Source organism: Chiloscyllium punctatum, chromosome 9 (genome assembly GCF_047496795.1).
Source record: "Chiloscyllium punctatum isolate Juve2018m chromosome 9, sChiPun1.3, whole genome shotgun sequence".
Taxonomy (NCBI): Eukaryota; Metazoa; Chordata; class Chondrichthyes; order Orectolobiformes; family Hemiscylliidae; genus Chiloscyllium; species Chiloscyllium punctatum.
Genome location: NC_092747.1, coordinates 126,263,264 through 126,283,412, shown reverse-complemented (window position 1 = coordinate 126,283,412; position 20,149 = coordinate 126,263,264). Strand labels below are relative to the sequence as shown.

The 20,149-nt window shown below is 39.7% G+C and overlaps 1 protein-coding gene across 1 annotated transcript; it reads right to left on the bottom strand.

Moving 5' to 3' along the window:
- Window positions 1-203: 203 nt before the first annotated feature.
- Window positions 204-19,668, bottom strand: nepro (nucleolus and neural progenitor protein). The gene is made up of 9 exons (XM_072578220.1): window positions 19,512-19,668; window positions 14,615-14,769; window positions 13,867-13,943; window positions 7,938-8,069; window positions 2,983-3,060; window positions 2,515-2,891; window positions 2,269-2,333; window positions 1,835-2,067; window positions 204-840 (listed from the first exon to the last, which is right to left on the bottom strand). Exons 1-9 carry the CDS (start codon window positions 19,603-19,605, stop codon window positions 396-398), a joined length of 1,656 nt encoding a protein of 551 aa, XP_072434321.1. The 5' UTR covers window positions 19,606-19,668; the 3' UTR covers window positions 204-395.
- Between the last annotated feature and the right edge of the window lie 481 nt (window positions 19,669-20,149).

Sequence of the window (20,149 nt, the reverse complement as noted above, 5' to 3'; positions counted from 1 at the left end):
CTCACACAAGGACAAGTTCTAATCAGGAGTGAAAGTATTTTCAGGCAGAACACCCAACTTTTGAAAATGTAGCAAATGAGTAAAACTTATAACAGTAATTGCAAGATTCAGCTGATAAATGCAAAACTGAAAACCTGGAAAAAGATTGTTTGTGCAACAATACCCAATACTCACTCATTATGGATGGGAAAAACAGAACCACGTCTTTTCTCCTTCCTTTTATTAAACTCAGTTTTCTGGTAAAGTTATTCAAATTGAAGAGTCAAAAATGCAACATATAAATTAAGCATTCTATTTCCAAAAACATGAACAGAAATGCGCATTTAGTTTGCTTCCAGTTACTTTATACTGTCAAATCTTCCACTTACAGCGATTTTTAAATTTGAAAGAACAAACTATACACCAATTGATGCAAAAATGGTATCAATATCATCTTCCGTATTTGGCACAATTGCAGAACCTCCTCCTCTCAAAGAAACCAGGGGGAGCGCCAGAGTTTTCCCATTCTGATGCAAACCACTGTTTCCAAGTTTAGTGTGCAAATCTCCAGTAACACACTGTTTCTTTATGGCAGTTTGTGTGTCAAATGCAAACTGTGAAATAGTTTTAAATGTCCTTTTGCTTCCTTCTTTTGTGTGAAGTCTACTGTTTCTCAGTTTCTTCATGTGCAAGGAACCTTTTCTTCTGTACAATTTTGAACGTCTTATCTTACAGTTTTGAAGAGGGGACACTGAAGTTTTCCGATATTTAAATATTTCACTTTGATGCAATTTTCCCTGAGATCTTTTAATGAGATACCTGGAGACGGACATTTTTATCAAATTGATCTTCTTTGGGAAACTATATTTTATAAGGAAAAAGAAGACAGGCAGTTAAAAATCTATATGATTTGGCAACAAGATGAAAAATCTCATTCTTTTTACTAGCTCAAAATATTAAATGCAATAACTTAGATGCTGAGATTGTGCAAAGATGAAAAATATTCTCAACGGATGCTCTGTTGATTTTCTGAATTGATTTCAGACCTTTTCTCAGTATTTCCCTTCCCCTCCTGAAGACAATATTTCTGTGCTGGGTACACTGACGTTTCAATGCTAAATCAACATAATAAGTCACTCATCATTTGAGAAGAGGCACTAAGTATGACCAGGCTGACTAGTCACCTGGTTATATCTGATCCAACAAACAAATTTTCAAGAAGGAGCTTGCATTTTTACAGCTCTTTTCTCAATCTCAAGATGTTGCAAAAGCATTTAATGGCCAATTAAGTAGCTCCTGAGGCTTGTGAATGGCATAAATGTTGGAATGAATCAGATGGGTTGAATGGCCCGCTTTCATTTTTTAAGCAGTATGTGAGTCAGGATGGTTGCTGACATGTGAAATGGAAAAGGCATACTAGTGCTATGGTAGCTCTGTGAGGCAGGAGACAGTGATTAAAGGCTAGAGCACCCCAATTAGGCATTGCAGGAGAAGATGTAGAGACTGACCCCAAAGTTGCACATCTCAACTCAAACAAAGTTACGCATAGTTTACTTTTATTTGCATCAATACCTGTACAGAAACTTCTTTATTGCTTTGATTATGTAAAACAAGCCACAACTACAGACCAAATGCTTTAGTCTAGAGTAATGACCAGATTACATGTAATGTTTTTATCGTTTTCATACAGGTGTTTTACACAATTTGCTTTCTTTATTTTGGCTATTGACTATTACCACCCAGGCCATCATAACTGTAGTCAAACAACTGTAGCTGGATGTTTTACCACAAGCTATTATGACCGTTAGAATATGATTTGCTTCTTTACTAAGCTCCTCCTCTTTACCTCACATACCTGTAACCATGAGTTTCCACCATTCCAAGCCTGCAACACCGGAGAAACTGATTTCCAAAATGGCACGTTTCAGGTTTTAGTTTTTGGTGTCGAAACCAATGGAACATTGTCTGGAGCTCCCAACACAATGCACTGAAAGTCTGTGTGGCACCAATCCTCCTCACAAACTCATCCAAAGGAAACAGTTGCTTACTTTTCTGGAATCTGCTGCAATTAAAGTCCTTTAGAGACTTCTGTCCAGTCAAGAAAAACAAAGCTAGTTTTAAAATGAATGTAGATTAACAGGGAAACATACTTTTATTCACAGCACTAAAAGCAAAACACTGCACATGCTGGTAAGCCAAATGGAAATGGTCAGCATCTGGACAGAGAGCAAGGGCAGAGAGAGCATAATGGGAATAAAGCATTAATAAGAGTTATAAAAACATACTGACCTCAGAATTGTTGTGACTCTGAACTTGCACAGACTTAATTTCAAATCCCAACTGAAGTCCAGTTTCTTCAACAGAAGAAAATACATTATAATTCAAAACAAATTGTATTTTTGAAACATTAACATTTGTAGAACATATATAATATTACTACATGTCATTGTGGGAAAAATACAGTTTAGACTATTAAATATTATATGGCAAATCAACAGAATAACTTACTGCAATAAACATTACACAAATACTCACCAATCTCACGATGGCCTTGCTCAGGGGGTCCAATATCTGAAATCTGATCTGTTTTAGAGGTGATGCTATCAGTCATTTTATTTTCTTTTAATATTGTATTTTGATCATCCTCCAATAATAAAGGTTCGGTCTCCGCGAACAATTTATCAAGTAAGCCAGAGTTATCTGAAAGCAATCCACTCATCTGACTTGAAACACTTGGCAGCTTCATTTGTGTGAAATTGCAATAGGAAAGACCAAGCCATTGCCTGACGCTAACAGGGAAGGAAAACTCCTTCACGTAAGCCATATCTTGAATTTTAGTTACCTCATTCAGTAACAGCAACAGCTTATCATATAAAAGTTCTAGGCTTAAAACAATACTTCTAAACATTATCCTAGAAAGAAAAAAAAAGTGAAATTTCAGTTATTTTTCTAAAAATGACAGTGAATGTAAATATGGCTTCAACAAACTAAATTTTCACTTACCATAGTCTGCTGAGCAATCCTGTAACTACGACATTTAGGACTATAAATTCTTTACAACGAAGATATTGAATAGTCAAACTATCATGTATTAGAATTAAGGAAACCCAACAGTCCAGAATATTTTTAATAAGCATCAGACCAAGACTAAAATGGGTGCCATCTTAATGCAATTGAATGCGGCATTTTGAAGGTAAACATGTTGGATACATTATTTCAAAAGGCTTCTTTGACCAGCAAATCAAGTTAAACGTGCTCCATAAGGAAATTTCCCAAACTGTATCCTTTCAGGAACAGTGATTTCCACCAGTATCCTCCATTCTATCACAGACCCAGGCATGGATTCAGCTTCCACATGTACAACTCACAACATCCAGTCTTGCCCCTATTTTTACTGATAACTTTAAGTCATACTTCGCGTCAAATTGCTTGTTCACTAACCACTCTTGGCTGAACTTCAAAATATAGACAACTAAGCCAACATTTTTGACCTTGGTCACCAATTTCATAGTCGAGTGGGTGGTGTTGGAAAAGCACAGCAGGTCAGGTAGGATCTGAGTAGCAGGAGAATTAACGTTTCAGTCAGAAGCTCTTCATCAGGAATGAAGTTTGTGGGCTAGGGGACTGAGAGAAATATGGGTTTAGGGGGTGGGGAAGATAGCTGAGATATCCCAAAGACTTACTATTGCAGATTTTTTGAGATGGTTTGTAACACTGCTGTTCAAATGCCAACTCAGCTTCTAATCAACAAAACTTTTTTTTTTGTAGTGCACAGAAGATTCATTGAAAAACAGCCTTTTAAACTTTGTGCTGTTCAGCATTTGAAGCATCAACACACAACAAACTAGTGCGCAGTTTGTATAGAAACTTGCCTGTTTCTGCACAACTAAAGAAGGAATATTGCTTCTCAGCCAATATTTTCTCATAAACTGACTTTCATCCCAACGTTATCCAACTCCTTCTCGATCTCAGCCAATCTACACTAAAGCCCCAATTTAAGCTTTGCCATCTCATATCAATTACTCTATTCTCATCTGGCCAGTCTTCTTTGCACCATGAATGTTTGCCACCTTTTCCCTAAGCCACATAAATTTACTTTCATTGCTGAATTAGACAGCATTCAAAGTCTCAAACTTGGAATTCTTCCTTCTGATTTAAATTCATACAATACATTTTGTCTTATCCTTCACTTGACCCTAAACCTCTATTTTCCTTTCCATCGATTGTAAACACTGGCAACAATGCTTATAACTGCTGGGATTCTAGGTTAGAGTGGTGCTGGCGAAGTTCAGCAGGTCAGGCAGCATCTGAGGAGCAGAAAAATCGACATTTTGGGCAAAAGCCCTTCATCAGGAGCTTTTGCCCAAAACGTTGATTTTCCTGCTCCTTGGATGCTACCTGAACTGCTGTGCTTTTCCAGCACCACTCTAATCTAGAATCTGGTTTCCAGCATCTGCAGCCCTTGTTTTTACCTTATAACTGCTGGGAGCCCATTGCATAATCATCCTTCATAATCACTATTCTTTAGCGTTTCATCTGTTTTTGAATCCTCTGTAAAAATGGAGTGAATAATTTTATCTAAGGAATTATAACCAGTTGCTGTTCAAATATTGAAAGAATCGAAACAAAAGGATTTTTCTGCAGCACAATTCAACTACTTAATAAATTAAAAGTAGGAATTAAACATTTTCTTGGAAGAACACTCCGATTTAAATATTAAAGTATTCAAAACTCAAACATGGTCTCTCAGCCAATAGCAAAATTAAACCATGCCCATTATCTCACTTAAATGGAAGAATGCTAACAAGAGGTGGATTGAGGGCTTTGGGAAGTAGAGAGGTGAGATGCTGAAACACCAATGTAACTAATTGCCATTCAAGCATAATGTTTTGTTGGACCACAGACTGTGGTTAGAAACATTGTACCTATCTATAATGCCTGGCTGTAATTAGAAATACATTTTAAAATATACAAAGAGAACATTTGTCGAGACATATCAAATAATGTAACTTAAAATAGCATTGACTAAAATAGTCTTCCACAATTTCAACCATTTGACCTGAAAACGCATTAAAAATAAGCCATTTCTACAAACTACAATGCACAGAAAAATCCTATGGCACAATTCAGATGCCTCAGCATCCATTTCAGAATGGCTGTCAATTTTAGCTGTAAACAGTACACAACTAGAGAGTGAAACAAAATATGTTCAACCAAAAAGAAAGAGCAATCAGTACTAGTATGATTTCTATTGTACTTGACATGTTATAAACATCCTCTAATAATTCAGTATCTGTTGCTAACTTAGAAATATAGAAGACAGTAGCAGAAAAAGGCCAATCAACCCTCTGCCATTCAATACGTTCATGGCTGATCATCGAGCTCAATGTCCTCATCCTATACTGCCCCCATATCCGTTGATCTATTTAGCCACAAGAGCTTTTTCTACCTTCTGTTTGATAACACAATGTTGTGGCCTGAAACACTGGCAGCAAATTCCACAGGCACACCACTTTCTGGATAAAGAAATTTCTCTTCATCTCAGTTCTGAAAGGGTTCCCCATTATCCTTAAAATATGACCCCTAGTTCTGGACTCCCCAACCAGTGGGAACATCCTTTCTGCATCTGTCTAGAACTTATTAGAATTTTACAGGTTTCAGTGAGATCCCCACTTATCCTTCTAAACTCCAGTGAACACAGTCCTAACTGATCACTCCTCATCCTGCATCCCACGAATCAATTTGGTAAACTTTCAGTGCACTCCTTCCACAGCAAGAACATCCTTCCTCAAATAAGGAGACCAAAACTGCACACAGCATACCATGTGTGGCCTCCCCAATACTCCATGTAACTGCAGCAAGACATCCTTGTTCCTGTACTTGGAAGTTTCTTTCTACAAAGGCCAACATACAGTTTGCCTTCTTTACTGCCTATTTCAACTGCATGTTTACTTTCAGCGACTGGTGAACAAGGACACCCAAGTCTCGGACATTTTGCTCTCTCAATTTACAGCCATTGAAATAATAATCTGACTTTCTATTTTTGCAATCAAAGTGGACAAACTTACATTTATCCACATTATACTTCATCTGCCACACCTTTAATCCACTCTCTCAACCTGTTCAAATCACACTAAAGCATATCTACCTCCTCACAGCTTACCCTTCCATACATCTCAAAATTTGCAGATGACACAAAGTTGTAGCATTTAGTTCCCTCAAAGTCATTAACATATATAGTGAACAGTTGGGTCCTGGTACTGATCTCTGCAGTACCCCACAAGTCACTGCCTGCCATTCAGAAAAGGACCCATTTATTCCTACTGTTTCCTGTCTACCAACCAATCTTTTTCCATCTCAATATATTATCACAATTCCAACTGCTTTAATTTTCCAGATTAATCTCTTATGTGGGATTTTGTCAAAAGCCTTCTGAAAGTCCAAATAAACCACATCTACTGGTCCCCCAATCAACTCTACTAGATGCATTCTCGAAGAATGAGTAGATTTGTCAAGAAGGATTTTCCTTCTGTAAATCCATTCTCATTGTTACGACTTCTACCACTTATTATTTTTAAAAAAAGGTACTCTGTTGTAAAATCCTTGATTATGGAGTCTAGTATCTTTCTACTACTGACATCAGACTCCCTAGTCTATAATTCCCTGTTTTATCTCCATTTCACTTTTTAAATAGCGGGGTTACATTAGCTACCCTCCAATCTGTTGGAAATGAGTCAGAGTGTAGAGAATCTTGAAAGATGACCATCAATGCTTCCAGTATTTCCATGGCTACTTCCTTAAATACTCTGGGATGTAGATCATCAGACCCTGGGTATTTATTAGCCTTTAATCCCATCAATTTCTCCAATACCTCTTTCTTAAATACAGATTTGCTTCAGTTCCTCCCTCTCACTAAACCCCTCGCTCTCCATCATTAGTTATGTCCTACATGTGAAGACCGAAGTGAAGTATGAATTTACTTTGTTAGCCATTTTTGTTCCCATTATAAATTTCCCTGTTTCGAATTGTAAGAAACCTACATTGGTTTTCACCAATCTAGTTCTCTTTACATATTTACAGAAAGCTCAGCAATCAGTAATTAAGCTGCCCGCAGGGCTTACTCTCATGCTTGAATTTTTGCTTAATTCAATCGATTAGTTCTCCTTTGCTGACTTCTGAAAAGTTCCCAATCCTCAAATCTATTGCTTTTACTTGCCAAATTGTATGCCTCTTTTTTCACATCTAACATTAATTTCCTTCATGAGGCACAGTTTGGCCACTGTTATCTTTGCACTCTTGTGCTAGACAGGAATAAAGAATTTTTGTATTTCATCCATTCGTTCTGCGAATGTTTGTCATTGCCTATCAACTATTACTCCTTTCAGTAACATTTCTCCATCCATCATAGCTAACTCCGCCTCATACCATCATAGTTTTTCTAATTAGGATTCAGGATACTAATCTCAGAATCAATTACCTCACACCCATTCTTAATAAAGAATTCTATCATATTATGGTTATTTATTCCCAAGGGAGTGTCTCACATCTACATTACTAAACATTCTTTTTACATTGCATAATACCCAGTCTAAGATGGCCCGTTCTTTAGTTGGCTCCTCAACATATTAGTCCTGAAAATCATCCCGCAAACACTCTCGGGATTCATCCTTTTTTGTATCGTGACTAATTTGATTTGCCCAATCTATTTGCAGATTAAAGTCAACCATAAATACAGATGCTTTGAATTCCTGTTTCGTGTCATTCCCAACATCAAAGTCTGGTGGTCTCTATACCAGCCCTACTACCTTAGAAAATTATATGCAGCTCTTGTGCTAATGATTAAGGTTTGAAGATGGTTTACATTATAAATACTGATCCTATTACAATATAAGCAAATTTCAGATTGAAATTCATTATGAAAATGCACACAGTGCAATATAACTACAGTTAAAGGATACAGAAATGCTTTGCAGCACATTTCCATCAGACGCAGCATCAACTTACAGCCCCCCAAAACTTTCAGCGACATCCACTCCAGGATTGGTTGGCTGGGAATATATTTTGTCTTACCACTCTGTGCCTCAGACATGCTGTTAAATTTTTAAAGAAGACCAAAGTCACAATATGAAATTCATAACTAATAGGAGGAATAGATAGACCATGTATTGAGCCTGCTCAATAAGATCATGAACTACTGATTTTCTGGCTTGTCCACTACCCACTAGCACTCAATGTTCTGAGGCACATCAACTTTAAATATAATCAAAGATAAAGCCTCTGGATTAGAGAATTCCAAAAAATCAAGTTTGCTTGAACAAATTTCCCAAAGTTCTAAATGATTCACTCAAGATTATGACCCTTGCTTTTATATTTCTCTAGAGGAAACAGCCCTTTAACGTTTACCCGAAGGCTTCAGTAGAATCTGTTTCAATTCAAGTAGTGGCCCAATTTATTCAGTTTTTCATTCTCATCATGAATTTTTTTTAGATTAGATTAGATTACTTAGTGTGGAAACAGGCCCTTCGGCCCAACAAGTAACCCAATGAAGTGCAACCCACCCAGACCCATTCCCCTACATTTACCTCTTTGCCTAAACACCATGGACAATTTATCATGGCCAATTCACCTCACCTGCACATTTTTGGACTGTGGGAGGAAACCGGAGCACTTGGAGGAAATCTACACAGATACTGGGAGAATGTGCAAACTCCACACAGTTAGTCACCTGAGGTAGGAATTGAACCTGGGTCTCTGGCACTGTGAGGCAGCAGTGCTAACCATTGTGCCAACGTGCCTCCCACAGCATTTACTGTGGAAAAGGATATGGAAGATATAGACTGTAGGTAAATAGATAGTGACATCTTGCAAAATGTCCAGATTACAGAGGAGGAAGTGCTGGATGTCTTGAAACACATAAAAGTGGATAAATCACCAGGACCTGATCAGGTGCATCCGAGAACTCTGTGGGAAGCTAGAAAAGTGATGGCTGGGCCTCTTGCTGAGATATTTGTATCGATAGTAACAGGTGAGGTGCCAGAAGACTGGAGGTTGGCAAACATGGTGCCACTGTTAAGAAGGGTGGTAAAGACAAGCTAGGGAACTATAGACTCGTGAGTCTGACCTCAGTGGTGGGCAAGTTGTTGGAGGGAATCCTAAGGGACAGGATGTACATGTATTTGGAAAGGCAAGGACTGATTCGGGTTAGTCAACATGGCTTTGTGCATGGAAAATCATGTCTCACAAACTTGATTGAGTTTTTTGAAGAAGTAACAAAGAAGATTGATAAGGGCAGAGCAGTAGATGTGATCTATATGGACTTCAGTAAGACGTTCAACAAAGTTCCCCATAGAAGACTGGTTAGCAAGGTTAGATCTCATGGAATACAGGGAGAACTAGCCATTTGGGTACAGAACTGGCTCAAAAGTAGAAGACAGAGGGTGGTGGTGCAGGGTTGTTTTTCAGACTGGAGGCCTGTGACCAGTGGAGCGCCACGAGGATCGGTGCTGGGTTCACTACTTTTTGTCAATTACATAAATGTTTTGGATGCGAGCATAAGAGGTAAAGTTAGTAAGTTTGCAGATGACACCAAATTGGAGATATAGTGGACAGCAAAGAGGGCTACCTCAGATTACAACAGGATCTGCACCAGATGGGCCAATGGGCTGAGAAGTGGCAGATGGAGTTTAATTCAGGTAAATGAGAGATGCTGCATTTTGGGAAAGCAAATCTTAGCGGGACTTACACACTTAATGGTAAGGTCCTAGGGAGTGTTGCTGAACAAAGAGACCTTGGAGAGCAGGTTCATAGCTCCTTGAAAGTGGAGTCGCAGGTAGATAGGATAGTGAAGAAGGCGTTTTGGTATGCTTTCCTTTATTGGTCAGAGTACTGAGTACAGGAGTTGGGAGGTTATGTTGCGGCTGTACAGGACATTGGTTAAGCCACTGTTGAAATATTGTGTGCAATTCTGGTCTCCTTCCTATCGGAAAGATGTAGTGAAACTTGAAAGGGTTCAGAAAAGATTTACAAGGCTGTTGCCAGAGTTGGAGGATCTGAGCGATAGGGAGAGGCTGAACAGACTGGGGATGTTTTCCCTGGAGCGTCGGAGGCTGAGGGGTGACCTTATAGGGGTTTACAAAATTATGTGGGGCATGAATAGGATAAATAGATAAAGTCTTTTCCCTGGGGTCGGGGAGTCCAGAACAAGAGGACATAGGTTTAGGGTGAGAGAGGAAAGATATAAAAGAGACCTAAGGGGCAACTTTTTCACGCAGAGGGTGGTACGTGTATGGAATGAGCTGCCAGAGGATGTGGTGGAGGCTGGTACAATTGCAACATTTAAGAGACATTTGGATGGGTATATGAATAGGAAGGGTTTGGAGGGATATGGGCCGGGTGCTGGCAGGTGGGACTAGATTGGGAAGTTAGGGTGGAGTGCCGGTGGACTGGAGGGTGCCTAATGTCATGCCTTTATTTAAGAAAGGCTGTAAGAAGAAACCTGGGAACTACCGACTTGAGAGTCTGACATCAGTGGCCGGTAAGTTGTTGGAGGTGAAAGAAAGGAGTCACATGCATTTGGAGGAGGAAAGAATGATTAGGGATTATCAGCATGGTTTTGGGCGAGGGAAATCATGTCTCACAAACATGATTTTAGTTTTGTGAAGAAATAACCAAAACGAATTGACGAGGGCAGAACGGAAGATGTTGTTTACTTGGACTTTTGTAAAGCCAGTGGTGAGGTTCCGCATTGTAGACTATTTAGTAAAGTTAGCTCACATGGGATTCAGGGCGAGCTTGCCAATTGGATATAAAATTGGCACGATGGTAGGAGACAGATGGAGGTGGAGGAGGATTGTTGTTTTGGAGTGGAGTGGAGGTCCATGACCAGCAGTATTGCACAGGGATTGCCAATTTGTCATTTACACAGATGATCTGGATGAGAATATAACATTGCAAATGACACCAAACTTAATCTATAATGGGCAGCGAAGAAGTTTATCTAAGATTACAAAGAGATTTTGATCACTGAGTCAATGGGCTGAGGAGTAGTAGATGGAGTTTAAAGGTAAGCCGGGACATTTTTCACTGGAGCATCGATGGTTGAGGGGTAACCTTAGAGGTTTACAAGGTCATGAGGAGAATCGATAACATGAATATCAACGGTCTTTTACCCAAGGTGGGGGTATTCAAAACTAGGGGTATATTTTTAAGGAAAGAGGAGAAAGATTTTAAAAGGATAATAGGGCAACTTTTTACACAATATCGTTTGTGTGTAGAATGAACTGCCAGAGGAAGTGGAGAATGCAGGTATAGTTACAATGCTTAAAAGACATTTGGATAAGTTCATGAATAGGAAAGGTTTGAAGGGATCTGGGCAAAATGTAGGCAGATGGGACTAGTTTTGTTTGTGAGCATGGTCAGCATGGACTAGAGTCATAGAGATGTACAGCACAGAAAAAGACCCTTCGGTCCAACTCGCCCATGCCAACCAGATATCCCAACCTCATCTAGTCCCACTTGCCAGCACCCAGCCCGTATCCCTCCAAACCCTTCCTATTCATATACTCATCCAGATACCTTTTAAAAGTTGCAATTGGACTAGCCTCCACCACTTCCTCTGGCAACTCATTCCAAACACACGTCCCACCCTCTGCGTGAAAAAGTTGCCCCTTGGGTCTCTTTTATATCTTTTCTCTCACCCTAAACCTATGCACTCCAGTTCTGGACTCCCCGACCCCAGGGAAAAGACTCTGTCTATTTATCCTATCCATGTCTCTTGTGATTTTATAAACTTCTATAAGGTTACCCCTCAGCCTCTGACGCTCCAGGAAAAACAGCCCCAGCCTATTCAACCTTTCCCTACTGCTCAAATCTTCCAACCCTAGCAACATCCTTGTAAATCTTTTCTGAACCCTTTCATGTTTCACAACTTTTTTTCCGATAGGAAGACAACCAGAATTGCATGCAATATTCCAAAAGTGGCTTATCCAATGTCCTGTACAGCCGGAATATGACCTCCCAACTCCTATACTCATTACTCTGACCAATAAAGGAAATCATACCAAATGCCTTCTTCATTATCCTATCTACTTGGAAGCACTAGCTTTCAGAGGGACAATCCTTCACCTGATGAAGGAGTTTCACTCCGAAAGCTAGTGCTTCCAATTAAACCTGTTGGACTATAACCTTGTGTTGTGTGATTTTTAAACTTTGTACACCCCAGTCCAACACTGACATCTCCTAATCATGACTCCTATCTACTTGCAACTCTACTTTCAAGGAGCTATGAACCTGCATTGCAAGGTTTCTTTGCTCAGCAACACTCCCTAGGACCTTACCAGTAAGTGTGCAAGTCCTGCTAAGATTTGCTTTCCCAAAATGCAGCATCTCAACATTATTCTAAATTAAACTCCATTTGCCACACCTCAGCCCATCTGATCAAGATTCTTCGCTGTCCACTACACTCCCAATTTTGGTGTCATCTGCAAACTTACAAACTTACTAACTATACCTCTTACACTCACACCCAAATCATTTAAATAAATGACGAAAAATAGTGGACCCAGCACCAATTCTTGTGGCACTCTACTGATCACAGGCCTCCAGATTGAAAAACAACCCTCCATCACCACCCTCTGTCTTCTACCTTTGAGCCAGTTCTGTAACCAAATAGCTAGCTCTCCCCATATCCCATGAGATCTAATCTTGCTAACCAGTCTCCATGGGGAACCTTGTCGAATGTCTTACTGAAGTCCATATAGATCACGTCTATTGCTCTGCCCTTCTCAATTCTCTGTTACCTCTTCAAAAATCTCAATCAAGTTCATGCGACATGACTTCCCACACACAAAACCACAGACTATCCCTAAATCAGTACTTGCCTTTCCAAATACAAGCACATGCTGTCCCTCAGGATTCCTTCCAACAACTTGCCCACCAATTACGTCTGGCTCACCAGACTTGTCAGTTCCCTGGCTTGTCATTACTGCCTTTCTTAATTACTGGCACCACATTAGCCAAACTCCAGTCTTCTGGCACCTCACCTGTGACTATCTATGATACAAATTTCTCAGGAAGGGGCCCAGCAATGACTTCTCTAGCTTCCCACAGTGTTTTAGGGTACACCTGATCAAGTCCTGGGGATTTATCCACTTTTATACATTGGATCAAAGACTGTATAACTCTTTATGCAAGTATCTCCTGGTGTCAACATTTTCAAGTTTCAAGCCTTTAATAAAAAAATCCTTTTTATTATTATGATGACAAAAGTGATTAACATACCACATTCCACCCTCTGCCTTGTTGCCCACTCCTGGCATACTTTTCCATTACATCACAGCTACATTTCAAACTAGCTTTATATTGTAAGCAAACTTGGACCCAGTCTCTTTTTCTAAGCCACCAATCTTTGATAAGAAACTTGTAATGTTCTTTGTGACCCTCCACTCGTTATAGCTGTCAGCTTGAAACAGCCTCATTTATTCCTCCACTGTTACCCACCCATTAATTTTCCGTCCTTTCTAACATATAGTCTCAGTCCACAAACCATCATTTTGCCTCTTAACTCTCTTGTGAAATCTTTTAGAATGCGTTTGGGCAATTCAAATTTATGATGTCTACTAATTTCCCTGTGTCTATCCTATGTTATATCCTTAATAGACTTGAATAGCTTTTACAAACAATTTACCTTTTATAAAACCATAACTGCTCAATTATATCATAATGTGTCAAGTGCATTATTAAGACTCCCTTAATAGATTTCAGCATTTCCCAATATTTAATTAATGTCAAACTAACTGGCTTGTGGTTTTTTTATTGTTTCACACTCTCTCATATATGCCTAAAACTGCAGAATAACATATGCTATTTCAATTTTGCTTCACAAATTACCTTGGACACAACTCAATCAGATCTTGAATCGAACCTTCAAGTTGCATATTGTGCAAACGCTTCACACATTGTTCAACCTAAAAATATTAATAAAATAGTGAGTTTTGAGAATATTTGTAACTCAGGTTGAGGTTCTGGATGTAGGTTTGCTCGCTGAGCTGGAAGGTTCATTTCCAGATGTTTTGTCACCATACTAGGTAATATATTCAGTGAGCTTCCGGACAAAGCACTGCTGATGTTTCCTGCTTTCTATTTATATGTTTGGGTTTCTTTAGGTTGGTGATGTAATTTCTGGTTCTTTTTCTCAGGGGGTGGCAAATGAGGTCCAAGTCAATGTGCAAGTCAATAAACCATAGGCAGTGACATCACCAACCCAAAGAAACCCAAACATATAAATACAAAGCAGGAATTATCAGCAGTGCTTCGTCTGAAGGCTGACTGACGATGTTACCTAGCATGGTGACGAAACGTCAAAAAATAAACCTTCTAGCTCAGTGAGCAAACCTACATCCATATTAATAAAATAAATAACTTCAAATGAACAGAAACAATGTAACTTATATTTGAATTAAATACATAAATGACAACAAACTGCATCAATTTCAAAACTAATTTTATACACTTTTCCATCACTTCCCTTCACACCCATACTGAACAATTAATTTAATAATACAAACAAACAAGCACTCGATTAACGTACAATTGATTTTATTAAAGCGTAAGATTTAATTTTAACACAAATACTAACCTGTTTCAATGCACAATAAGGTTTGTGCTGACGTAACCGGTTATGGAAAACATATAACAGAGAACCCAAGATATCAAGTTCTGTTGTAAGAAGCTTATTACTTAAAGCTTTTAAGGTATTTTCACAAGCTGCCACAAGGTCTTGTATGTATCCATCTAAAATAAAAGAAGGCGAATTCTATCATTTATATTTGCTTGATTCTAATCCATATGAATCAACCCAAAGAGACATAACTTTCATTTAAAGAAAACAATCAGTTCTAAGAATAAGGATTAAACCAAAACAAAAGGACTTTCTCCAGTTTACCAAATGGTTTCACTATAAAAATATTCTGGCAACTAAATTACTGAACACTAAATATCCCAAAGTATCCAGAGGACATTAAATCGTCACTTACACTTAAGCTCCAAATTTGAATACCATGAGGAAATACAGTATAAGGAATGCTTTCTTGGGCATACCATCTAATGGATCAATCTATAGCTTCCTTTCCCAAGGGACATTCAGAAAAACCTATGCCAAAAATTTTGACTGCATTGCAAACCATCTATGCATACTATATTACCTAAGCTGTTTTTAATGGAAATTTTCCACAGGCCATCTACAAAACTGTAGCTGTTTTAGTTACTGAGGTTTAGAGATAGGAACAAGAGTAGCCCACTCATCCCCTTGAGTCTGTTCCCCTATTCAGTGAGATCATGGTGGATGTGTCCTAACACCATATACCTGCCTTCGGCCCATCCCTTAATAACTCTGTTTAACAAAAGTCTCTCTCAGATTTAAAATTAACAACTGATCAAACAGACACTGCCTTTGTAGAAGAAAGTTCCAAATATCTAACATCCTCTTTATAGAAGTGCTTCCTAACATCTCCCCTGAACAGTCTGGCTCAAATTCTCAGACCTTGTCCACTATTTCTATAGAATCCCTAACCAGGGGGGAAAAGGGTACATAAAGAAACTATCCTTTCATGTGGATACAGCATGGAAACAGACCCTTTGGTCCAATCAGTGCCTGCCTACTATGTTCCCTATGTTGGTTTACCCCTTATTCTTGCGCAAGGTCCTGACGAAAGTAAGACAAAAAGTTAAACAAAACAATATTTTCTCCATAATATGTCCGCTACAACCATGACTTGTATATTAGGAGATAACAGGATGCAATTACTGGTTTTAACACTGAATTTACATTGTAAAGTTTTTAAAATGGGTATTTATTGAAACCTACAATTTGTTAAATGTGTACACTATGGGAAAATGTCAAACCTCTTACCAAAACAGTCTGTCAGATTCCTGTCTAGACTTGGATAGGATGTGTAGTGAAAATTACCTTGCACTGACAAAACCAATGGCAAAACTGGCAAAAACAGAGTTCCATGGTTAAACAGTTTTATCTATGGCATCATATAATATTTTACTCGTAGCAGGTATGATTCCAATACTTGCAACAGGATAAATGATTTCATGTTTTGAATATCACTGACAATGAGGTTGAGGAAACACTAAATAAAGAGAAACCGTACTTTTTATTTCTAAAAATAACAAAACATTTCAACTGATGAAAGGTTTGATGCAGAGTTCAGTGAGGAACATTGCAAAGCAAACATCCCATTACAGGTCATGACATCTTCAGGTTTCTTCTGAGAAAAAAATGGAAATGTTACTCCATAACTGTTTTTTGTTCCCTATAACTGTATAGAAAATATAAACTATTTGGTTAGAACACAGCTCACACAGGTACACAGTCTGGGATCAATATTTGACACTAACGACGGGATCTATTTAGTCACAGCTACAAAAAGCTCCTGAAATTGTTTATCTTCTTGTTTCCATTACCTCTGAAGAACCTCAAGGGTCCATTTCAGTTCCTCAACAATGTAATTCATAGTGTATTCTTGGCCATATCATCCACGAACAAGTGAGATTCTATATGTCCTGTGATGATTCAAACCATATCTAACCACCATCTTACACCTCCTCCAGTATCCTCGAATTGTCATAATGATGAGCAGCAGAGTAGCCACACAAATAAAAATTTCCGACAGTTGAATACATGGGAGAATGATGTCATTAATTTGAGTCCACAATACAAATTTCATCCTCTACCTACTGACTCTCTAGCTGTGTTTCTATTCATTCATGAGATAGGCTTTGCTGGCTGGGCCAACTTTTGTCGTTCATCCCCAATTGTCCAGAAAGCTATTAAGACATTACTGTGGGACTGGAGTCATATGCAGGCTCGACCAGGTAAGGACAACAGATTTCTTTCTTGAAAGGGCATTATTGAACTAGATGAGTTTTTACAACAACTGACAATGGTTGCATAGTCTAGATTAGAGTGGTGCTGGAGAAGCACAGCAGGTCAGGCAGCATCCGAGGAGCAGGACTTTTCCAGCACCACTTTAATCTAGACTCTGATTTCTAGCATCTGCAGTCCTCACTTTTGCCTAATGGTTACATAGTTACTACTCAGCTAGTTTTTAACTCCAGGTTTTGTTTTAAAACATGAATTCAAATTTTGCCATCTGCCATGGCAGGATTTGAACCCATTTCCCAACAGAATTAGCCTGGATTTCTGGATTACAATTTCAGGGACAACCATGACATCCTACGATCGATTCCAAGTTTCTGATCCTATAATCTTCACCCTCATCAAGACCACCCACTCCCCTAAATATAGTTTTCCCAGATCTCAGCTCATCACCTCCAGATTTACCTGCTCAGATACCCTTCTGGTTGGCTTCCCATCAATTCAATAACAAACTTTGACTCATTCAAAACACTCATACTTAAATTCTCCTCTGTCACAAGTCCTGTTCACTTGCCTGCAAGCTGATCTACATTCATCTGGGATTTTTGGATCCTGGTCCAGAAATACCTGGAGTTCAATAATCTCCTCTGTGGTCTCAGCCCCTCTTTAGCTTTGTAATCTGTTCCAGCATTACGACTCATTTATAGCCATGTTTCTGCTTCTGATCTTACTTTCAAGATGCTCATTAGACTCTTTTTGGGATAGTGAAACTTGATAATGTTAAATTGCACCAGATAATGTTTTTTGATAAGCACTTGGGATCTTTACTTCATTGAAAATACTATATAAATACAAGTTGCCATTCTTGAATCGAAAAATACATATTGCCCAGGACACTGGCTGCTTTCCACAATTACTCTCAAAATAATGCCACTGTAGCTAAGCCAATATACTCATCAGGAGTATAGGCTTCGTTTATGTTCAAAATCTTGAACCACAGGCTTTCCTCAGATGAGTGCGGTAACAATTCAGCCAACATAGCTGAGACAAATACAAATAAAAGAAAAAAGCTGAAATCAAACTGAAAACAGGAAATGTTGCAATGCTCAGATCATGCAGCATCTATAGAAAACACACAGATATTGCCTGACTTACTAGCAGCAGGATTTAGAATTAAATTTGGTAAAAAAAAATCGTTGAAATAAAAGTAGAGTACGAGAGGGATAAGAAAGAAATAAATATATTTAAATTTTAAAAGTCTTTATAGCAGTTTATAACCTGGAGGGATGAAATTCCAATTTCAGATGTTTCCTTTCTGGCCTAGAGAAGCTAAGTCCTGTTGCAGGTCATAAAGAGGGGACTTTGAAGCATCAGCCCTAATTCCTAATTGGGAATCAGCATGAAATCCAGCAATTTCTTAAAACTTCCAACTAGGTTAAATTTGAGATGCCAATTTCAGTTTGAATTGTAGGGGAGGTGTAAATAAATCATCCAGTTATTTGTAGTGAATCAAAACAGTGTGCACGTTAACAGCTGTACAGCATGGAAATAGACCCTTCAGTCCAACTCGTCCACACTGACCAGATATCCTAAATAAATCTAGTCCCATTTGCCAGCATTTCAGGCATATCCCTCTCAACCCTTCCAATTCATATACCAATTCAGATGCCTTTTAAATGCTATGTGTACCAGCCTCCACCACTTCCTCTGGCAGCTCATTCCATACACGGACCACTCTCTGAGTGAAAATTTGCCCTAAGGTCTCTTTTATATCTATCCTCTCTCACCCTAAACCTATGCCCTGTAGTTCTGGACTCCTCAATGCCAGGGAAAAGACTTTGCCTATTCACCCTCTCCATGCCCCTCAATTTTGTAAACCTCTATAAGGTCACCCCCTCGGCCTCCGACGCTCCAGGGAAAACAGTCCCAGCCTGTTCAGCCTTTCCCTGTAACTCAAATCCTCCAACCCTGGCAACATCCTTGTAAATCTTTTCTGAATCCTTTCAAGTTTCATAACATCATTCCCATAGGAAGGAGACCAGAATTGTACACTGTAACATGCTACTACTGAGCGAGAAAATTCCCATCCTTATCTGTTCCCTCTCCCCCCAAAAATATAGTTTTCTAGGTCATTATGCAGGGCAGAAGACAATATTGAGGCCATCATCAACTATCACCCACTATTTATTTCTCAGAAGTGATCGCAGAATTGCTGAGCATTTCCAGCATTGTTTAAAAAAGCTGAACACGTGTTATGTAAAACATTCACGATTACAGTAAAACTTAGGTCATTGAGGGAGGGAGAGAAAGATAGAGTGACAGGAGGACACGTTACCCACGGAAATATAAACTGAATTAAATCAAACCTAGTGGGTCTCTACCCACAGGGTTTGCAAGAGTCACTGGATTTGAAATGTTAACTGGGTTTCCTCCCTCCGCCAATGCTGCCAGATAAAACCCTAAAAGATATTTCGCTGCAGAAGCGAAGCTCGCACACGCGGGACATTAAAACGGTCCCAGCTTTCCCCATTCCGGTACCCGATCAAATGTTTCCGAGTTAATGTGGGACTGACTAACTGAGTGAGTGAGCGAGCACTGGGCTGCACACTCTGACCGTTGGGCGGGAAGCTCGTGTCGCTGCAGCTACCTGTGTGCGGCCACCAGCACGCGGGCGGCGCGGCTACGCTGCAGCACGAGCCCGGCCGTGGAATGTGCACCGCGTTCCAGTCGCCAGCCGCCATCTTCCAACAGAGCAAGGCCCCGCCTCCTGCCCTCCTCCGCTGTCTCCCACCAGAGCAAGGCCCCGCCTTCTACCTTCCTCCGCGCGGACAGCCTATCGCCCTCCATCGTCATCTTCCACAAGACAAGGCCCCGCCTCCCGCCTTCTAGAGTCATCTTCCACGAGGTAAGGCCCCGCCTCCTGCCCGCCTCCGCTGTCTCCCACCAGAGCACAGTCCCGCCTCCCGCCCTCCAGCGTCATCTTCCACGAGACAAGGCCCCACCTCCCGCCCTCCTCTTCGCGGGCAGCCTCCCTGAGGGCGGGAATGACAGGTCCAACTCGCACTGACAGCCAGGTACAGTACTGCACCTCTCTCCTTTACTTCACCCCACACTGCCCTCGAACAGCCTTTGTACCTAAATTATTCAGTTAAGGGTGTGATTTACTGGTGACGGTTAATAGACGCCAAAAAAAATACCAGGCTGACGGTGAAAATACAATCACCAGTTGTAGGGGCATCCCGGTGGAAAAAGACACTCAATCTGGCCCAATGGGCTTTACATGTA